Source organism: Macaca mulatta, chromosome 14, assembly GCF_049350105.2.
Source record: "Macaca mulatta isolate MMU2019108-1 chromosome 14, T2T-MMU8v2.0, whole genome shotgun sequence".
In the NCBI taxonomy this organism is placed as follows: Eukaryota; Metazoa; Chordata; class Mammalia; order Primates; family Cercopithecidae; genus Macaca; species Macaca mulatta.
Window position 1 is genome coordinate 73,706,293 of NC_133419.1, and position 21,434 is coordinate 73,727,726.

General features: G+C 54.4%; 1 protein-coding gene across 2 annotated transcripts in view; it reads left to right on the top strand.

Moving 5' to 3' along the window:
• ARHGEF17 (Rho guanine nucleotide exchange factor 17) overlaps nt 1–21,434 on the top strand; it is a 62,000-nt gene that overhangs the window by 28,859 nt on the left and 11,707 nt on the right. For both annotated transcript variants that reach the window (XM_001115376.5, XM_028833807.2), the window contains exons 2-9: nt 10,998–11,075; nt 16,924–17,106; nt 19,638–19,754; nt 19,967–20,059; nt 20,277–20,453; nt 20,803–20,853; nt 21,108–21,217; nt 21,324–21,409. In XM_001115376.5, the coding sequence (XP_001115376.3) occupies nt 10,998–11,075; nt 16,924–17,106; nt 19,638–19,754; nt 19,967–20,059; nt 20,277–20,453; nt 20,803–20,853; nt 21,108–21,217; nt 21,324–21,409 (895 nt within the window). The remainder of the gene's footprint in view (nt 1–10,997; nt 11,076–16,923; nt 17,107–19,637; nt 19,755–19,966; nt 20,060–20,276; nt 20,454–20,802; nt 20,854–21,107; nt 21,218–21,323; nt 21,410–21,434) is intronic.

Genomic DNA, 21,434 nt, shown 5'->3' on the forward strand with positions numbered 1-21,434 from the left:
CTAAAGTTGCAAAGCAAGACAGTCAATAGATAAGTATTGTGCCCCTACTGTATGTCAAGAGACCTAGACTCTGCTTTTATGGATCTTCTGGTTGTGGAAAGCAGGGAGCAGACATTGAGACCATCCTATTTCCATCTAACTCCCAGCCATCCATGGAAGAGAATACAGCCTCCCACTTCCTTATTCAAGGTGCTCTGGACTTGGCTTGACTCCTTGTTAATGCGCTCTGTGACCCTGGTGGGGTCACTCAGCTTCTCTGATATGTCAGTTACTTGGGGTCAAATCCCAGCTTTGCCACATCCTGACTTCATAACCTCAGGCAAGTTGCTTCGCTTCCTGGAGCCTTTGTTTCCTCATCTGTAAAATGGCCATAACAGGAATACGTAACTCAGAGGACTGGTGTGAGGACTAAATGAGATAATACATGAGAAATAGCACCTCACTAAACATTAGCCAGCTGTAGACATGAGCTCCCACCAAGGATACAGCGAGCACGCCTCATTCCCAGAGGTCTAGGAAGGGGCTGGGAGCGCAGTGGGTAGGGGGGTCCCTTCTGGGCTAAGAGTGCACTAGCAAGGTTCAGCAGCTAGAAGTCGGGCCTGAGTCCTAGCATAAGGAGTGAAGGCTACCACCTCCATCCTCCTATCAGCCAGCGGGGACAGTTTCTGGAAGGAGTGGTGAGGTTGGAGTCCCAACTCGACCCCTCTGGGGCAATAGATGAAATCTAGCCTGTGCAGAAATCATCCCCTTCCTTCATTTCTCCTGTCAGCATATGAAGGACTCTGGGTTCACAGTCCATCTCTTCCACTCACTGCCTGTGTGACTGTGGCTCTTCCACCTCCCTGATCCTCAGTTTCCTCAGCTAGGCACTTCTCACTGAGGGTCATGCAGTGTGGTCAGATAGTGCTGGGCTGGAATTGAAGTCATCCTCACTCACAGATTGGTGATGAATGCTGGCATTTGGCTGGATCTCATCTGGCCTGTCAGCTGGCATACCTACCCATGGCCCCTGCATGTGGTCTGGGCTTCCCCACAACGTGGAGGCTGTGTTTCAAGAATGAGTAAGCCAAGAGAGCAAGATGGAAGCACATGGCATTTTTATGACCTAGCTTTGGATGTCACATAGTATCATTTCTGCTGTGCTCTGTGGTCAAGGCAGTCACAAAGCTCTACCCAGCTTCAAAGGGAGGGGACCTGGACCTCCTCACTCTGTGGGAAGAGTCAATACCACATTGTAAGAAGAGCATGTGAGCCAGGCGCAGTGGCTCATGCCTATAATCCTAGCACTTTGGGAGGCCGAGGCAGGAAGATTGCTTGAGCCCAGGAGTGCGAGACTAGGTTGGGTAACATAGCAAGACTTAATCTAAAAAATCTTTTTAAATTAGCTGGGCATGGTGGTGCCTGTACCCCCACCACTTAGGATGCCGAGGCAGGAGGATCGCTTGAGCCCAGGAGTTTGAGGTTGCAGTGAGCTGTCACACCACTACACTCCAGCCTGGGTGACAGAGTGAGACCCTTTCTCAAGAAAAAAAAAAGCATATGAGATGATAGCTATCTTCAAAATATACAATCTACCACACCCACCGGAGATGATGATGAGGAAAACAGCTCATTGCAGCCTTAGCATCCCAGGGCTCAAGTGATCCTCCTATTTCAGCCTCCCGTGTAGCTGGGACCACAGGTGTGTGCCACCAGGTCTGGCTATTTTTTGTATTTTTTGTAGAGATTAGGCTCCCTGTGTTGTCCAGGCTGGTCTCGAACTCCTGGGATCAAGTGATTCTCCTGCTTCAGCCTCCCAAAGTGCTGGGATTACAGGCATGAACTACCACGTCCAGCTATTTTTTATTATTATCGAAGTGACCCCTTCACTTTCTGTCTCTGCTATTGAACCCTATGGACCATCACGCTCACCAGTTGTGCAGTCACATGTCCACAGAAGACCCCAACAGGAGTGCACACAGACACACAGAGGAGTCCGCACAGAGAGGACACAGGTCATGTCACTCGTAATCCCACCCTAGCTGCATACACAGACCCACCTAAGCAGGGCAGTGTCCCCATAGCAGGAAGATCCTGAGGCTCTAAGGAGCTCTCCTTCCCATTCCCAAAGCACATTCCCCAGAATTATGGAGCCCACCCTGAGCAGCCAGTCCCCAGGGAGCCCTGTGGCTTGGACACTTCCCTTCTAGCTGCCTGGGAGGCCTGGGAACTCTGTGGAGCCTTGAGAGGCTCCTCCTTCCAGAAGGGAGGGTCTCTAGGGAACAGGACCTGACCAGGGGGAGGCAGGGGAAGGGAGGAGAGGAGAGAAGGTAGGAGGATGGGAAGAAGAAGACAGAGTCCTCAAACAGGAACAGATGGAGAGACTGAGGCCCCAAGAAGTGAAGTGTCTTGCCCAAGGTCACTTCCCCAGTAAGTGGCCGAGCCAGGATTTGGGCTTGAGCTCTCTGGCTCTAGAGAGCTCTTAATCTCTCTACACCAAAAAGTCCCTCTTTTGGAACTTTCATCTCCTTGATGAACTAAGCACCTGAGGAAGGCAGCGGCTGTCAGGGAAATGGATAGCCCATTAGGTTGGGAACATCCCGTACCAACCCTATGCTTGTGGACTTTGGTGGGGTCAGGAGCATCAGACAGTCTGTCTGGGCCATTCGCCAGGGCCGAGTTCCCAGGGAAGAGGATCTTCTTTGACTCTAGCATTGCCTGTGGATGGCATTTTGTTTACCACCTAAACCTTCAGGAGAATCTGTTCATAGTCACTATCTTGTAACAAAGGAGGCTGAAGAAAGGCAACCACCGCACCAGGGAGGTGGGGGTCGGGGGAGCCCAGCTGTGTGCACCAGGCCAGGGGAGGTGGAGTGGGGCTCTCCCCACTGGGGAGAGGATGGAGTTTAGGAGCCTGGGCCCTAGAGGTGGCTGGTAGAACTGGGTTCTACCTGTTACCAGCCAGGTGACTTCTCTGAGCCTCAGTTTCCTAGTTTGTAAGAAGGGAGAGTAATAATAATAGAGTTATTGATGTGAGGCTGCTATGGGGATTAAAGGAGCCAGGATGTGTAAAGCGATGGTGGGGTGCCTGGCCCCTGAGAATTGTCCAAACAGCATTAGTGGTGTGGCAATTCTGAGATTATGGGGTTCCCAGTGTTCCAGTTTGGGCAGCTCTGGGGCCCAGGCACTCTCTTGACAAAGATTTAATAGGGTTGTGCCTCCACCCCCAGGAGCCTGATGAGGCCTGCTGTCCCAGAACCGGCATTTCTCCTTCACCACCTGCATCATATTTGCCATTTCTTTCTCAGTTCCTGTCTTCCTGTGTAGACTGTGGTGCCCAGTAGGGCACAGACCTCTTTCCTTACCTTTAAATTCCCAGCACAGTGCTTGGCATCTAGTAGGTTCTCTATAAGTATTTATTGAACTAATCAACTAATGAATAAAATAAAAATACAATTGATTACTCATCCATTAAGCCATGTATCTGTGCATTCATTCATGTATTCATGACTGTCATTGATCTGTTCATCCATTAATTTATTATTTATTCATCTTATCATGATTCCATCCCTTCATCCTTTCATTTATTCAGTCATTACTGGTTATCTGTCCATTTGTTTGTTCGTCCCTACGTCTAGCCTTTCTCATCATTGGTCCCATTTGGTCCAGCACCAGCTGGAGGACCAGGTGGCCCCCAGCTGGACAGTGCCCAGATGTAGGAGGTGTGGGTGGGCTCAGACTGGGTGGTGTGTCCAGAGGCGGGTAGTCAGGGTATTGGGATTCCCTCAGAGATGGGGAAGTTGTCAGCAGATTGGGCAGAAGTAGGGAGGGTTAGGTGCTCCCCAAGGCTGTAGAAAGGTGGTCCCACAGAGCTGGGACCCCCAGCCTGCCTCTCCTGGAGTGGGGTGGTACTCTTGTAGAGCAGAGCCCTTTTTCCCCTCTTTGTCTTGCCTTCCCTGACTAAGAAGCAGGTGAGAGTGTGGCTCTTTCATGGGAGAAGAGGTGTTTATGGTGGGGTGTGGGGTATGGAGAGGAGGGCTGGGTAGGCCTTCACCAAGCACTTTGTACACTTACAGAAACTCTTCTGAGCCATACTCATTCTATACAACTGCACATACCCCAAAGGAAAATAAAATCAGCACTCAGAACAGGAGCTTAGAGGAACAACAGCAGAACCAACCAGCATAGGGGTACTGTGGCCCGCCTGGTGCTCTCAGCCCCCACCCCAGCTGACCTCATCCTGAAGGGCTCTGATGCCTGTGCTGTTATGGGGCCCTCCCCGGAAACCCTGCCTCAGCGACCGACCCATGTGCTCCTGTTCCTTCTCTTTGCTTCCTTTCATCTCCCCAACCCACCAGCCCCACTCCATTGCCAAGACAACAGGCTTGGATCTAATTAGCCATCCTTAATGAAGCAGCAGCAGCAAGCAGTGCTTTGGCACCAAGTCCCGCCCCCTTCTTGGGGATAGGGCCTGTCAGTGAACTCTGCCTTCTGGGCACCCATATGCCTGTGGATCTCTTGACCTCAGGACCTTGTTCATGCCATGCCTCCTTCAGGAAGCCCTCCCTGAAAACCTTCCCCTCAAGTAGCAGTGACTCCCTCTGCTGAGCCCTATGAGAAAAGCCCTGTGTTGTCTGGTAGCCCCTGGAGGCCAACAAGGGTGGACTGATCTCTTCAGGGCCCATCCCACTGAAGCTAGTGAGGGAATGGATGCACCTCTCTGAATTCTGAACCACACACTGCCTCTCAGCCACTCAGAGGAAGCTGATGCCCAGGGTCGTGTAGCTTGAGAGGGTCAGATCGGGGACGAGGTGCCCTGAGAGAAAGCCAGATGTGGGTTAGGAATCCTCAGTGACCAAGCAATGAGCCAGGGATGGGGCCTTCAAACCACCACTCTGCATGTGCTGTGGGACCTGGATGTCTGGACTGGATCATAGGCCTGTCCATCCTCCCTTTCAAGCCACCATTCAGTCAATTGGTCTGGCTGTTCCAGACCCCCTGCATGCCCAGCCCCGGGAGGAGGAAAAGGAGGAGCAGGCTCCATCCGCAGAGAAGCCCACAATCCATCCAGCTGGGAGGGTAAGAGGCAGAGAGCTGTTCAGGCTGGTGTGCCTCTCAGTCAGTAACTGCTGGGCATGTGGGGAGAAGGGAGGAGGAAGAGCTATTGGGGGCTTAGTAAGCCAGCCTGTACTGTGTGCACAGTGCCCTGGCTTATAAAAGGGACAAGGACGCTGCCCTCAGGAAGCCTATAGTCTCCTGGGAGGAGACAGGCCTCAATCTAGTAATTGCTTAAATGTATATTTACGAACTGCAATACATGGTTAAGGTAAGGAAAAATGAGAGCCTTTAAGAGCAGAAATTAGATGCACATGACCTAATCTGAGGATCAGGGAGGGCTTCCCTGGACTTCCCTGAGGAGGTGGCATTTGCACTAAAACTGGTCTTTTTTCTTTTTGAGACGGCGTTTCGCTCTTGTTGCCTAGGCTGGAGTGCAATGTCGCGACCTCAGTTCACTGCAACCTCAGCTCATCTCAACCTCTGCCTCCCGGGTTCAAGCTATTCTCCTGCCTCAGCCTCCCGAGTAGCTGGGATTACAGGCATGCGCCACCACACCTGGCTAATTTTGTAATTTTTTAAAAAATAGAAATGGGGTTTCTCCATATTGGTCAGGCTGGTCTCGAACTCCCAACCTCAGGTGATGTGCCCTTCTCAGCCTCCCAAAGTGCTGGGATTACAGGTGTGAGCCACCGTGCCCGCCTGAAGCTGGTCTTAAAGGAAAAGAAAAAAGCATTACGAGGAGAGGGAAAAGGCATGGGCTAAGACCCTGAGGCAGGAGAGAGCATGGTCAATTTCTGGAAGTTAAAACAGAAGTGGCTGGAGCACATTGAGCAAGGAGATGAGACGTGGGGACAGATGGGCCTGGCTTGATCGATGGGGTCAGGATGTCTACTGTGCAGGAAACTCAGGGGAAACCAGGTTTGGGAGAGGGAGTCAGCTGGGGGCTTGGTGAGCGTGGGAGCGTGCAGCACACTAAAAGGCATGAAGTCGGCCAGGGCTCAGGCACAGCTGCAGGGTGCTTCAGAGCCCCCACATCTTGCCGGGTGGGAGCTGGTGCAAAAGCAGGTTGCTCACCGCCACCCCTCAGTCCAAATTGAGTCTGGGATAGGTTCTGCCGTCACTCTGGGCTTTGAAGCAGCAGCTTGTGAGGATCCTGCTTGGAGACAGTCTAGGGGTGCACAGTCTAGGGATGGGAGCACAGTCTAGGGGTGGGGGGGTTGGATAGGGACAGGACTGGAACCCTCCAAGATGGTCCCAGGTACAGGACACAGGCCAAGCTGGGTCGGGGCAGGGGTAGGGATGATTCAAGGTGGGTCCTTTGAGTGATAACTGCCCTCCTTCAGGCCCAAGAGCTCCTCCCTGGGGTGGAAGACCAGGGATGTGTATGTGTGTACATCTCTAAATGTCCAAACCTGGACACATGTGCCTGTTTCTGCCTGACAATAGTTATGTAAACACAAAAGCACTTGTCTGGGCGCAAGGATGGATCATGTTCGTGTGTGTCAAGGTTAAGGTCTGTAAGGGACTGTGTTGATGTGGGTGCACTTGGCCTGACCCCCTTGTGCATACGGGTCCAGGCCTGAGGCAGGTTTCCATGAGCGTGGCCTGTTCCCTGTAGGTGTGTTCGTGCCCCTGTGTGTGTCCCGTGCTCCGTGGCTCCTCGGTGGGAAGCTGCCTTCAGCGTGTGCCCGCGCTGGGTACAGGTGTGGACGGAAAGTACATGTCGCCGCATTGTCCTCGGCTGTGCGCCGACTTGTGTCCTGGGGCGGGGGATGGGTCCGTGAGCGGACGCCGCTGCGTGGGGGAAGGGGCGGGTGCGAGGGCAGCCCAGAGCGTGCTGGGGTAGATGGGGCGGCGCGGAGAGGGCGGGAACCCTCCTCCCCACAGCTGCGCCGCGCGCGCCTGGCTCGCCGGGCGCACTCCCAGCGCGGAGGAGGCAACAGCGCCGCCGCCGGCCCGGCAGCCGCGCTCAGATCGGCGCTGGAACTGACCACTGCGACCGCCACTGCAACTGCCGCCGCGGCCGGGCTGAGGCCCTAGGGAGCGAGAGTGGGAAGGGGCCCCCGACTCTGCGCCGACCCCCGCCCCCGCCCCCACCGCCACCCCGGCGCCCCCGCCCCTGCGGCGGGCCGGCCGCATGCTGCAGATGGTGAAGACCCTGGCCCAGTTCACCATCGCGCTGGAAGACATGCGCGATCTGGGCCCAGCCGCCGCCTCCGGGGAGCCCACCGGGGGCAGCAGCACTGACGCCGAGGATCCTGGGGAGGCCCAGGTACGGGCAGGGGAAGGGGCAGCCAGGGACCTGGGCCACGGCCTAGAACTCAGCCGACCCAGGAGCCAACCCAGGAGACGGTGGGAGGAGGGGAGGCATGGGGCGCAGGGGCTCTCTGTGACCGGAGATGGAGACCGGGAGATTGAGGGTGAGGAACCCTGGCAGGTGGTGGTGTGGCTGGCAGGGTGCTGAGGGTCAAGGCCTGGTGGCACTCGGCTTGCAGAATGGGTGCCTATAGAAGCCGAGGCTGTCGCCAGTGGTATCCTGGTTCCACAGGCTCAGGAAGGAGAGGTTTTCCCAGCCCTCCTCTTAGGCTTGAGGTGGCCCTGGTGTATCTGTGTGCTGGAAGGTAGAGTCAGTTTTGCTCCCCCACTGCCATCCTCCCCCTGCCGCTGGGCCTGCTGGTCCTTGGAGGAGTCATGCTGCGGTGGGAACAGCAGCGTTCCCGTTCTCGCTAGGTGTGCCTACCCCTCCAGGGGAGGGGAGGCGTCTTGGGGCTATTTCCCGGTCTTTGTGTATCTCTGGGCCTGGACTCTGTGCCATGCTCCCGGCCCCACTGGGGGCTATAGTTCTGTCCCCTCCCCGTGCTGTGTTGTGTCTCTCCACAACCTCAAGTCTCTGGGCTGGCGGGCCTGGTTCTCAGCTGCGTGACCTGGCTGTGTTTTTTATTTCTGTGTGGGGCGGCTTGCCTTTATGGCGTCTCTGTGTGCGTGTCTGTCTTCACACTGTGCCCATCAGGGTTTTAGTCTTTGGGTTGTGATGCCCCAGTCATCCCAGGAGTGGCCCCCTCTGGCTTCCTGCTGTATCCCCCAGTGCCCACAGTGCCTGGTGTAGCAAAGGTCTGGGGATGGGACTGGTGAGGGATGAGGGGCGCTGTGGGAAGGCTGGGCCTGCAGGGCTGTCCCGCCCAGAACAGGTGGGCCTGCTGTTCAGGCTGACAGCTGCGCTGTCTGCCTCCTGCCTCCCCTGTCCACCCCCGCAACCCCCGCACACTACACCCGTGTCTGGGCACGTGTGGAGGGCTGCTCACGCAGTGACAGGGAGCTGGCCTTGTTTTCCGTGTCTTTACCTGACAGCTGAGTGACAGGCCACTGTGCTCTGCCGCAGGGAGGAGGCTGGGAGAGGCGGGCATTGCAGCGTCAGCCTCCCCGTGTCACCCCAGCCTCCTGGCATCAGGCCCAGCGCCAGCCCTGCCTCTCAGGGCAAGCCTCCCTGACCATGACCATCGTAGTGCCCGCTGGGCCTGATGGGGCCGTGGTGTGGGCGGGGGAGGGTGGCTGAGAGGCCCAGGGCCGCACCTGGCCTGGCCCTGCTGTCAGGGAGCTCCCTATGCCGTCTCACTGAGGTGGAGGAAGGGTGGACACTGGTGACCTGCTGTGTGTGGACAGAGCTGCTCCACTCACTGCCGCCTTTGCCTTCACGGTGACGGACAGAGCTGCTCCACTCACTGCCGCCTTTGCCTTCATGATGATGGGAGAGAGGGGTTATTTGCTCCATTTCATGGAAGAGAATGTGAAAACAGGGCCGTTAGGTGACACCACAGTCACACAGCCACCGTTAGGTGACACCACAGTCACACAGCCAGTAAGGGCAGTGCTGGGGACCTGTGGCCTGTGGCTGCCCAGTTAGTCTGGGCGAGAACTCCAGGGACTGGAGCCCTGAGAGTCATGGGGTGGCTGAAGAGACTCTGGTCCTTGCTTTGCCACTCACTGGCTGTGTGATCTTGGACAAGTCATGTCACCTCTCTGATGTGGCCCTTCACCTGTGCAGTGGAAATGGGAACACCTGTGTCACAGAGCTGAGTGTGAGGCTGAAGCAAGGCCATGTCTGTGGGGTGCTGAGATGTCCCTGGAGTGGGGTAGGGCAGGATTAAGCATCTGGGCCTGTCCTCGGGAGGCCTTCCTGGCCCCCCACACTCTCCCAAGCTCTCCATCATACAGTGAGCCTTGCTCCCACTGCCTCCTTCTGGAAGCTGCCCTGGTTTTTTAGAGGTCACAGGAGTACCAAGGATAGATGGTCTGCTTGTCTCCAGAGCCTCTGAGGCTCTGGTCTGCTGTTTCCGGAGGCTCTGAGGTGCCTTCCCACCTGTCAGAGCCCAGGGCTGGCAATGGTGGGCTGGTAAGGATGGGGAGAGCCAGCCCCCCTTCCTCCCTGCCCCAAGGGATGTCCTTCACACCCCCACCACTGAGTTCCTAGCATGGGAGCTCACTTTTCTGAGTGTGCTTCATTATAGGACACTGTGGGGACAGGTGTTGCCCCTGAGTCCCTGGTCAGAGGGCAAGAGATCTGAAGTGGGCGTGCCACAAGCAGAGGGGGAGCAGTGGCTGGGTCAAGCAAGCTGGACAGGCCTGGGCTCAGGTCCACTAAGACATGGGCCCTGGGCATAGCAGTGACCAGCACAGCCCCACTGGTTGAGTCCCTACCCTGAGGGACTAGAGGTGAAGGCTGGAGGGATGCCACAGACATGGACACCCTGGCTTTGCCATCTGCACAGCACCTGCTCGAACCAGCAGGCCTTGATGGCAGGAGCCCGAGGTAGGGTCCTAAGTGCTCAGGCCAAGCCGAGACTTAGGAGGGGAGTGGAGAGAGGAGAAGAACCGAGCGATCTGGAGCCTAGAGGAGTTAGGGGCCTTGCCCAGGATCACTCTAGGGCCTTAGAGGGGTCAGGAGTGGAGTGTAGGGGTCTAGGGCTTAGAGTGGAGTCTCTGCCAGAGAAGGGAAGTTGTTGGGGCTGGTGCTATCTGGGAAGGCTTCCTGGAGATAGGGATGTGGGGGTAGAGGTGTAGGGACTGGTGGAGAGGAGCAGCAGGTAAGTTCAGTCCCAGGGGCTGAACGCAAAGAAGGTCCCCCAGACAGGAATGAGCACCGTGTGCCTGGGGGTGTGGGTGCAGAGACTGTATGACCCCTTGGGAACTCAGTAATTCAGGTCATCAGATCCATAGGATGGAGGCATCGGTGTCTGGGTTTCCTTTTTCCCCTCCTTAACGTGAAGAGAATAATAACATCTACCTCACAGGGTGGCCAGGATTATTGAATAATATGTCATGCTTAGAACAGTGCCTAGCGCATAGGAGGGCTTAGTTAACATTTTTAAATGACAGAATTGGGATCCAGCCTTATCTGAGACTGGCTGAACCCTGATACTGCCCAGCTGTGTGACTTTCAGCACTGACTTCCCCTCTCTGGTCCACAGTGTCTTCCTCTGTAGCAGGGTGATGGTATCTACTCTTAGGGATGCTGGGCAGCCCAGCCTGGTGGGCATGTCCCCATAGCACTGAGCCTGAAAGTGGGGTCTTCAGAGTTGGCAACTGGAGTGGGTGCTGGCCTGGAGTCATTGTTCTTTGCAAATGTGAAAGGTTATTGATTTTTTTAAAGAACCTTTTTCAATAGCCCGGCAGAGGAGCCAAGAAGTGGGTGGATGGGGCAGCGGCAGAGGAGTGACGGCCTAACTGTATGAGGCCACGTGTTTGAGGTGTAAGTGGGGGGCAGGGGGAGCAGCTGAGCAACTGGCAGAGTGGAGGGCCTGTGGGGGCCTCAGGGGAATAGCCGGGAGCCCTGGGTGGCAGGAGGGAAGGGGCAGGAGGGCAGGGAGAGGGTGTGGACGGGTTCTCTGGGCACCACATGGCTACAGGTGATGGGGTCTGGGGGCAACAAGACCCCTGTTCACCCTCTGCTCCTGTCCCCACAGGACATGCGGAAGCACGTGGCCATGACCCTGCTGGACACAGAGCAGTCGTATGTGGAGTCGCTGCGTACCCTGATGCAGGTGGGGCTCGGGGCCCACTCCCCTGAGAACAGCCTTTCTGAGCCTAGGAGGCTGTCAGATGGGTGTGAGCAAACCCCTTTCATGGACAAGGGACTGAGGCCAGAGAGCCGTGTCCCTGGCACCCATCGCCTTTCCATGGAGAACCCCCAACATGGCTATCCCAGAGAAGGAGGAAGCCTTCTCCTGGGCAGGAGAGAATGCAGAGGGGCCAGGCTACCCCAGGGCAGGCGTCCCTACCCCACTGTTCTTCCACGTCCCCCTGGCAATGCTGACCCTGAACTTAGATCCGTGAACTCCCTCTGATGTGCCCCCTCCATTGTATTCTCTGACTGGGAAGTAGGAGTTGACTAGAGTTTAGTGTTGAGCACCTGCTGTGTGCAGGCCCTGTTCCAGGTGCAGGAGACACAGGGATGAATAAGAGAGCCCAGCCCCTGCCACAGGAGCTCACCATCCTGCTGAGGACGTAGTGGAGTATACAGGCATACGGGCACTCTAGAAACATCGAGGGGCACCTGCTAAGCCTGGGGTCAGGGAGGTTTCCTGGAGGAGGTGCTCGCTTCCACCGAGACCTGTCTTCTCAGCAGCAGGAATGGCACATTGCAAATCCAAGTGAGGCCTGGCACATTCGGAGGTCCACGTGGCCAGCACAGAGCACAAGGCGCTGGTCCTATAGCGATGCCGTCGAAGTCGGCGGAGGCCACAGTGTGGGGGCCTAGAACACCAGTTGGAGGGAGTAGATTCTGCCAGGGTCCCTGGATGATCAGCAAAGGGCTTTGAGCAGGGGAGGTGTGTGGCTTGATTCATGCTTGGTGAAATCTGTCTGACAGCTGGGAAGGTGGGTGGCAGAAGAGGTCAAGGCCATTGACATTAGGCAAGGATAGAGGTTACAGGAAGGGAGTGCTGGGGACAGACACTCAGGAGGTAAACTGGTCAGGCCAGGCATGGTAACTGGTTGGATGTGGGGGGCAAGGTGGGGAAGCCCAAGATAATGTCTGGGCTCCTGGCCTTGGAAAGCTGGGGCCCAGGGGAGAAGCACAACTGGAGCAAGGTGGCGAGTTCAGGCTCAGACATGAACCTGGGACAGCCCACAGCCTGGATGCACACATGGCCTGGGGCTGGATGAGTGTGGACCTGAGCTGAAGTGAGGCCTGGCAGTCACCGTTGAGGATGAATTTGCCCAAGCTAGCTGGGCAGAGTGACAGCAAAGGGTGAAGGTATGGAAACATCCAGAGCATTCACTCACTCACCATTCATTCATTCACTCACTCCACAAATCCACGGTGAGCCCCTTCTGCGCTCCAGGCAGTGTTCTCTGTGCAGGGGCATTAGTGGTACGGGCCTGTCTCCTGGAGCTCACGGGCTATAGCAGAGACCGACAGTGATCAGCCAGACATCACGCACAGTGACACATGGTGATGCAGAAGTGCACACACAGAGTACATACACACAACAGAAATACGCCTTAAAAGGAGGGGAATTCTGACATCCTACAACATGGATGAGCCTGGAGGACATGATGCCAAGTGAAAGAAACCAGTCTCAAAGGACAAGCACTGTCTGATTCCACTTGTATGAGGTTCCTGGGGTAGTCAGAACAGAGATGGAAGGTAGGATGGTGGGTGCCAGGGAAAGGGTGCCAGGCTGAGAAAGGAGGGAATGGGGAGTTACTATTTAATGGGTACAGGGTTGCAGTTTTACAGGATAGAAAGAGTTTTGGAGCTGGATGGTCACACATTATGAATGTATTTAATACCATTGAACTGTACATTTAAAATGGTAAATTTTGTATTATATATATTTTACCATAAAATACATTGTGTTTGTTTATTGTTTTTAAAAAGTGCATGGGGAGATGAGAACACAGAAGGGGGCCTGCCCTGGTGTGGGGGTCAGGGAGGGCTTCCCTGGGGTTGGGGTATTTAGCTGAGACCTGAAGGGTGGGTAGATTTCAGCAGAGAGAGCCCGAAGGGATGGCTCCCCGCAGAGGGAGCCATCAGGGACAAAGGCCGGGAGGCTGGAAGGAACCTAGAGCAGCAGGGAACCAGAGCCGGGTGGCTGCAGGAAGGAAGGCTGCTGGGTATGGAGCTGGGCTTTACTGTGCACGCAAGGAAGCCATGGGAGGGATGCAGCCACAATGCCAGGCAGGAGGAGTAGACATGGCAGGGGCCTGAGGGGGTCCTTTGCCATCCCCTAGGTGAGAGTTGGAGGCATTAGGGTCAGACAGTCCAGGGTTTAAGTCACTTGCGTCCTCATTGGGTGATACTAGCCTAATCACCTCACCTTCTCTGAGCCTCAAGTTTGCCTGCAAAATGTAGCTAATCTACCTATCTCCCAGCAAGAAGATTTAAAGGTGAGCCGGGCGCGGAGGCTCACACCTCTAATCCCAGCAGTTTGAGAGGCTGAGGCAAGCAGATCACCTGAGGTCAGGAGTTCAAGACCAGCCTGGCCAACTTGGTGAAACCTCATCTCTACTAGAAATACAAAAATCAGCCAGGCATGGTGGCAGGCACCTGTAATCCCAGCTCCTCCGGAGGCTGAGGCAGGAGTATAGCTTGAACCCGGGAGGCGGAGGTTGCAGTGAGCCGAGATCGTGCCACTGTACTCCAGCCTGGGTGACAGAGTGAGACCCTGTCTCAGAAAACAAAACAAAACAAAAAAACAAAAGGTGATGACGGCACCCATGTCTGTTCACAGGCAGGAGGCAGGAGCAGTGGAGAGCTGGGAGCAGACAGGGCCTGGGCGTGTCTTTCTGCCTCCACCACATCTCCTGGACCCATCCAGGGCTGCACTTGGGAAAGGGTGCAGGACCTGTAGGTGGAGGAAGCTAGAGTGTTGGGTGAGCTAGGTGAAGGTGGACAGGAGGGTGTCACGTGAACCCGAGGACCATCCCTGGAGGCAGCCCTGGAGTGTAGGAGGAGGACTGAGGTCTGACTCCAGGACGGGAGCATGACTCTAGAGCCAAGCCGCCAGCATTCAAACTTGGCTCCATCTCCTGGCCAGCTGTGTGACCCGGAGCATGTCACATAACCAGTCTCTGCCTCAGTTTCCTCATCTGTAGAGAGGAGATAATAATAGACCTGCCTTGAGTGCAGGTAATTAAAGAGACATGTTTATAATTTAGCATACTGCCTGCGGCTCTGCAAGCATGGTAAAAAGTTGCATTTAATCTTTGTATTAATTTTGTGAGGTAGATATTATATTCTTCTTCATATGAAGACTCAGAGAGGTTAAGAAACTTGCCCAGGGTCATCCATCTAGTGAGTGGTATTAGACGACATTTACTGAGTGCCCACTATGTGCCAGGCACTGTTCAGGATGCTTTAGAACAGTGAGTTAATTCATACAAATCTGACTATAAACACCATTTTGCAGATGATGCAACTGAGACCCAGAGAAGTAAAGCCGCTTGTCCAAGGTCACAGACTTAGAAAGTGGCACACCCTGGGTTAAAACCCTGTCATTGTGACTCTGGGTCCTCCCTGTCACCCACTAGTCTACCCTGCCTGGAACACAGTGGTATTCAAATTGAGACTGGACTCTGTAGTCCCAGTGTTAACTTCCAGCAATCACTGCCCTCACTAATTGATAAGTGTTGTTCCTGCAGGCCAGGTGTTCAAAATGAACGAAAAAGTTAAATAGAAGTTAGAGCCACAAGGAGGGAGGATTTGAAACTAGGTCCTAGGGCTATACCCCTTCCTCAGCGTCAACCTCACCCTCTGAGCCTATTTTCAACTCTAACACTCGAAGCTAACAAACACCCCTTTCCCTGACCACCCTGACGAGCCCCCCTCCCCTTGGCACCCTGATCCTACTCCTCTTTTGTGTAGCACTCACTGTCTTCCAGCGTGCTGTGTAGTAATTTACGTATTTATTGTGCTTCTTTCCTGCCTCCCACCATTCACATGTCAGCCCCACAGGGGGTCTGTGCAGTGAGGTGCCCAGTGCTTGCTGGGTGGGCTGAGCATTGGTGAGTGAATGGGGCTTGTGCCAGGTTCCATATTGGGCTCTCAGTCATTGTTTGTTCTTTCCTCCTGCTGTGTGCCCACTTCTGTGTGGGTGCCTGGACCCTGAGGTGAGCGGTTTAGCTGCTGCTCCTGCTGCTTGTGGAGCAGCAGGCCCTGACCCAGCCCAGGAGCTGGCTCACCTGTGGGTAGGAGACTGCCTGCCTATCTCCTCACCGTCATCCCGGCCTTTTCAGAATCCCCAGCCAAGAGAGAGGATTCTGTTGAGCTTTACTTTCTCAAACTTGTTTTATAAAACAAGCCAGATTTTTAAAAATGTTTAATATAAATGTTATTGCAACATCACATATGCTTTTTCAAACAACACCCTCCTGTTTCCTCAGCCTGCAGTTACAGCGTAGGGCCAGTAGAGGGCGACCTCTCCACAAGCGCACCGGCCCCTGAGCTGGGCCATTCAAGCTAGGGGAACATCATTGCATGTAGATTTGACGTAAAATAACTGGAGTTTTAGTCACAGACTGGCCAGCAGATCTGAAATGTGTAAAAAAGCGTTCGGAGAGTGTCATTAAGAGCCTCCAGTAACTTCCCATGTGGTCTCGTGATCGCCCATGATCCTTCCTGCTTTATCTTCACACCATTGTCGCCTTATTTATTTATTTATTTTGCTGTTCAAGCTGGAGTGCAGTGGCACGATCTCAGCTCACTGCAACCTCCACCTCCCAGGTTCAAGCAATTCTCCTGCCTCAGCCTGCCAAGTAGCTGGGACTACAGGCGCACACCGCTATGCCCAGCTAATTTATTGTATTTTAGTAGAGACGGGGTTTCACTGTGTTGCCCAGGCTGGTGGCAAACTCCTGAGCTCAGGTGATCTGCCCAGCCTCAGTCTCCCAAAGTGCTGGGATTACAGGCTTGAGCCACCGCGACCGGCCACATTTACCGCCTTTTAACTAACTACGAGATTTCCACACATCACCCATTCTGAGACTTGTGGTCTTCACATTTGAATGTCCCTAAATCAGGTTCATTCTATAATTGGTAGCATATCATAATTTAATTGGCAACCAGTTTTTCTTAAATATAAAATAATGGCCAGGTGCAGTAGCTCATGCCTGTAATCCCAGCACTTTGGGAGGCCGATGCAGGTGGATCACTTGAGGTCACGAGTTCGAGACCAGCCTGGCCAACATGGGTGAAACCCTGTCTCTACGAAAAATATAAAAAATTAGCCGAGTGTGGTGGCACACACCTGTAATCCCAGCTACTCAGAAGGCTGAGGCAGGAGAATCACTTGAACCCGGGAGGTGGAGGTTGCAGTGAGTTGAGATCACACCACTGCACTCCAGGCTGGGTGACAGAGCAAGACTTTGCCATAAAATAAAATAAAGTATTTTTTAGATTTGATGAAATATGATATTTTTTAAAAATCTTTTTTCAAAACTTTGTGTGTTTCATCAGACTAGATCCTAAGCTCTATCAGGACAGAGATTGTGGTCTTTCTTATTCACTGCTGTCTCCCAATTCTTAGAGCAGTGGCTGGTATGTAGTAAGTGCTCAGTAAATCTTTGCCGAGTTAGTGGTGGGAGGTCTTTCAAGGAGCCCCATCTTGCTTTCCTCATTCCAAGCTCTATTTGTTCACGCATTAAACAAACCTCTCCTGAGCATCCTTGCTCCCATTTTGTGCCAGGCCCTGGGCTCAGCAATGAGGGCATGAGCTTAGGTCTTCCCATCTCCCTCCTGGAGCTCTTGGTCTCAAGAGGAAGATGTGGAAGGCAGGGTGTTGAGCTGCAGGCCCGGGTGATTCTGTGTGCACTCACACAGGGGCCCCGTGTAGGTGGGGTGGGGCGGCATCTCTGAGGGAGTGTGCACCAACCCTGTGGGTCCTTCAGGGCTACATGCAGCCGCTGAAGCAACCAGAGAACTCTGTGCTCTGTGACCCTGCACTGGTGGACGAAATCTTCGACCAGATCCCCGAGCTCCTGGAGCACCACGAGCAATTTCTGGAGCAGGTTCGGCACTGCGTGCACACCTGGCATGCCCAGCAGAAGGTGGGAGCCCTGCTCGTCCAGTCGGTGAGTGGCCCTGCTGCTGCCAGCTCCCACAAGCACAGGCCCTCCTGGAAGGGGCTGGATGTGGCCATGGATCCCCATCCCCGCCCACCCCACCTGGATGCTGACTCTGGTCCCAGATCTGACCACAGAACGTGGCTAGACATTGGCACTTACCCCAGCCCCTGGGTGGACTGAACTTGGACACTCCCCTACCCCAGAGCTTGGCCAGACTCTGGTACGGACTCCGACCCCAGCCAGACACTGACTCTGATCCTGGACCCTACCCTGCCCCCGGCTGGCACTGACGTGACTCTAGTCCTGACCCCAAGCTGGTGCTGACGCTGACCCAGACCTCAGATGGATGCTGGTACTGACCTCCACCCTATCTTTACTGGAACCAAAATAACTGTCCTGGTCCTGACCCTGGACTTGGGCTGGATGTTGATGCTGGCTGAGTCTTGACTTTTTCTCCATCAGATATTTTCATCATAATAGCATACCTGTCTGCTGGGCATTGATCTAAATGTGTTGTATCTATCAACAGCCCTAGTAGGAGAGTGCAGTGGTTACCCTGATTCTAAAGTTGGTGACTGAGACATGGAGAGATTGGTAACCTGATGAAAGTTACAGTTAGGAAGTGGTGGAGGACTCAACTCCAGAAAGCCCGGTTCCAGTGCCCTGGCTTCCCCTACCCCATACTGCCTCACCACAGGCCAGATCTCCACTGTACACTTGTCAAGCTCCCACAATAGTGAGTGAGAACTTAGAAAAGGTATTGACTTCAGAATTCAAAAAGAACATCAAAAGCAAAACCAATCAGCATTTAATTAAATGCCTGTAAAACATAGCATGCCATTTTCATTCATTGTTAAATTTAGTATTTATAAGAATTTAATTACATTTGAAAAACTTCCAGTTCCATTTTATTTTGCCAGAATTCCCAAGAATACACCATGACTGATAAATCATAGCCAAATGCAAACTAAATGGTTTCTCAGAGCCACATAATTTCAAAAGCAAAATTGTAAAAATTCTTCCAGAAATTTTACAAGTGAAAAATTATATCTATTTCTGTGGGATATATGTTTCAGTATATTTGCTATGCTGTGGGATGGGGCCTTGAACCATCTTAGAATGTCCTTGCTGACCAGGAAACTGATGGGACCAGACAGGGGTGATGGGGTCCCAGCTTGGATTGAGTGCTGATGTCTCCAGCCCATCATCACCCTCAGTGTCAGTAAGCTCAGCCCCCTGCCTAGACCTTGATGCTGACCATGGACTACGGCAAAGCCCTGGACCCCCAGGGAGGGGTCAGCACAGGATGCTATGTTCCAGGGTGGGGGTGGTTGGTGCGGGCTGTCTTCCTCCCTTTGCTGCTTCACGCCCCGCCCTGTTCTGTCCAGAGGCAGGAGCAGTTGGCACCTTAGAGGGACAGGACTCTGGGTGGGCGCAGTGGCTCACGCTTGTAATCCCAGCACTTTGGGAGGCCGAGGCGGGCGGATCACGAGGTCAGGAGTTTGAGACCAGCCTGACCAACATGGTGAAACCCCCATCTCTACTAAAAATACAAAAATTAGCCGGGAGTGGTGGCGCGTGCCTGTAATCCCGGCTACTCCGGAGGCGAGGCAGGAGAATCGTTTGAACCTGGGAGGCGGAGATTGCAGTGAGCTGAGATCGTGCCATTGCACACTCCAGCCTAGGCGACAGAGTGAGACTCCGTCTCAAAAAAAAAAAAAAAAAAAAGAGAGAGACAGGACTCTGAGGTGTACACAAACATCACTAATGTGGTCACGTAGCTTATCCACGGTACAGTGGAGACAGGAACCCAGGTGTCCTGGTTCCCAGACAAGGCTTCTTAACAATAACCTCCATATTGAGTCTGCCATCAGCATCAAGCAGGTATTAGCCACCAGCTGTATGCCCTGAGCTGGGCTTTACTGTCGGTGGAATGGGAGCACTTTTCATGGAGAGGGAGAACTTGTCCTAGGAGATCAGGAGAAGCCAGAGGCCAACTGGAGTATCAGGCAGAGCTCTAGTCAGGGAAAGGAGTACTTCCAAGAGGAGGCAGAACTGGAGCACAGCCCTGAGGCGGGGCGAGATTTGGATGAAGAAGGGCATTCCTGGGGCGGGTGGCAGGGATCTGCATAACCAAAGGCCAAATGACTAGAATGAGTCTGTGTCACTCAGAGAACAGGGAAAGGGAGACCTGCCTGACTGGACTTAATGAGGTTGGAGATCTAGGGATGGAAATGCCTAGTTGGAAGTGAGAGAACCAGGTCTGAGCTCACATGATACGTTCAGGTCTACATATGTGCATACATGAACAGTCACACCCAGATAATATGCGCACTCGTATATCCATGTGTACGCATGCACTTACGCCTAAACACGACCACACTTAGAGCCACAAGACACATGCCTGATCCCTTAGAGATTGTATCATTTCTAGCTGGAGGGAAAAGATGGCGACTCATGAATCAGTGAAAACTAGGACAGGGTGAGGTGGGGTGAGGGATACCTTGAGGGTCCCCAACCTGCCTCCTCCTCCACAGTTCTCCAAGGATGTCCTAGTAAACATCTATTCCGCCTATATTGATAACTTCCTCAATGCAAAGGATGCTGTGCGTGTGGCCAAGGAGGCGAGGCCTGCCTTTCTCAAGTTCCTAGAGGTACTGTGGGCTAGGGCAGGGGGATGGAGGTGACCCTCACTTTGGGCCAGCTTTGAGGGTCCCAGGAGCTCCCAGCATGGGCACCATAGCACCAGCCAGTGGGCCAGCCTCTGCTCTCAGGGGGAGCTGGATGGGCCTTGCTGGGGACCTGTCCCTGGACATAGTCTCCCTGGCATGTCATTCCTCACACGGTGCCCATCCATGGGTTTCAGCAAAGCATGCGTGAGAACAAGGAGAAGCAGGCGCTGTCTGACCTCATGATCAAGCCTGTGCAGCGGATCCCACGCTACGAGCTTCTGGTGAAGGTGGGCATGGAGCTGGGTGGGCAAGTAGGCAAGGCCTGGAAGCATGGGGGGATACAAGGAGGTCTAAGGCCCCTGCCTCTTTGAGCCTAACATCAGGGTCCCTAGGGGTCAGGTAGGAAAGTCCTTTTTGGTGTCTACCCATAGTTCCTCCTGCTCCAGTAGTCTGGGGCCCCAGGGGTAGCTAAGCAATCAGGTCTGGTCCCCATTCCCACCCCAGGACCTCCTGAAGCATACACCTGAGGACCACCCAGACCATCCACTCCTGCTGGAGGCACAGCGGAACATCAAGCAGGTGGCTGAGCGTATCAACAAGGGTGTGCGGAGTGCTGAGGAGGCAGAGCGGCATGCCCGCGTGCTGCAGGAGATAGAGGCTCACATCGAGGGCATGGAGGATGTGCGTGCACCCTGCCCCGCCCCACCCCACCCACATCTGTGTCCACTCGGCCTCTGTGTGCATCTGTGGCCACCTGGAATCATGGCTGCGTCCATGTCCAGAACCACAGTGTGTGTGCATCCATGTCTGCCAACCTCTGGCCACACGTCTCCACCTGTCTGTGTTCTTCCACGTCTGTCTCTGGCCTTGGGTCCCATGACCTGGCAGCACAAGGGTGTTGGGAGGGTGGGCAGCATGCTGCTTCCATTGGCTTAGCCCATGGGGTGGGGCCGAGGGATCACTGGGATTTGTGGAGGGGATAGGGATTAATAACTGGCCTTTGAGATACCTTGTCCCTGCTGTCCCACAGCTCCAGGCCCCTCTGCGGCGGTTCCTGAGACAGGAGATGGTCGTTGAAGTGGTAAGAAGTGTCCCAGTGTCTGCCCAGCTGTCCCCACCTCCTCACTTTCTCCTCTCACCCTCTATCTGCAGGTCTCCCTGGTCTTTCACCCTGAGGGAGCCCTGGTTGAGTCCCCACTCTGCTCTGACTCTCTGGGCAGCTGGGGAAGAGCCCTCACCCTCCGTGGGTCTCAGTGTCCCCTTGGGCACTATGGGCAGGTGGGTGGGCTTCTGGATTGTGTCCACCCAGCCTAAATTCTGCCTTGGGCTCCACAGAAGGCAATCAGTGGCAAGAAGGACCGGTCTCTCTTCCTGTTCACGGACCTCATCGTCTGCACCACTCTGAAGCGAAAGTCAGGCTCCCTGCGGCGCAGCTCCATGAGCCTGTGAGTGGCTGGGGCAGGGTTTGGGTGGTGCCAGCAGGGGAGCAGTTGTCCCTCTCTGAGCCCCACTCCCCGACCCTGGCCAGAGTGCCCCATTGGCTCCCCACAGGTACACGGCAGCCAGTGTCATTGACACAGCCAGCAAGTACAAGATGCTGTGGAAGCTGCCGCTGGAAGACACAGACATCATCAAAGGTGGGTTTGATGCTAGGGGTTCTGG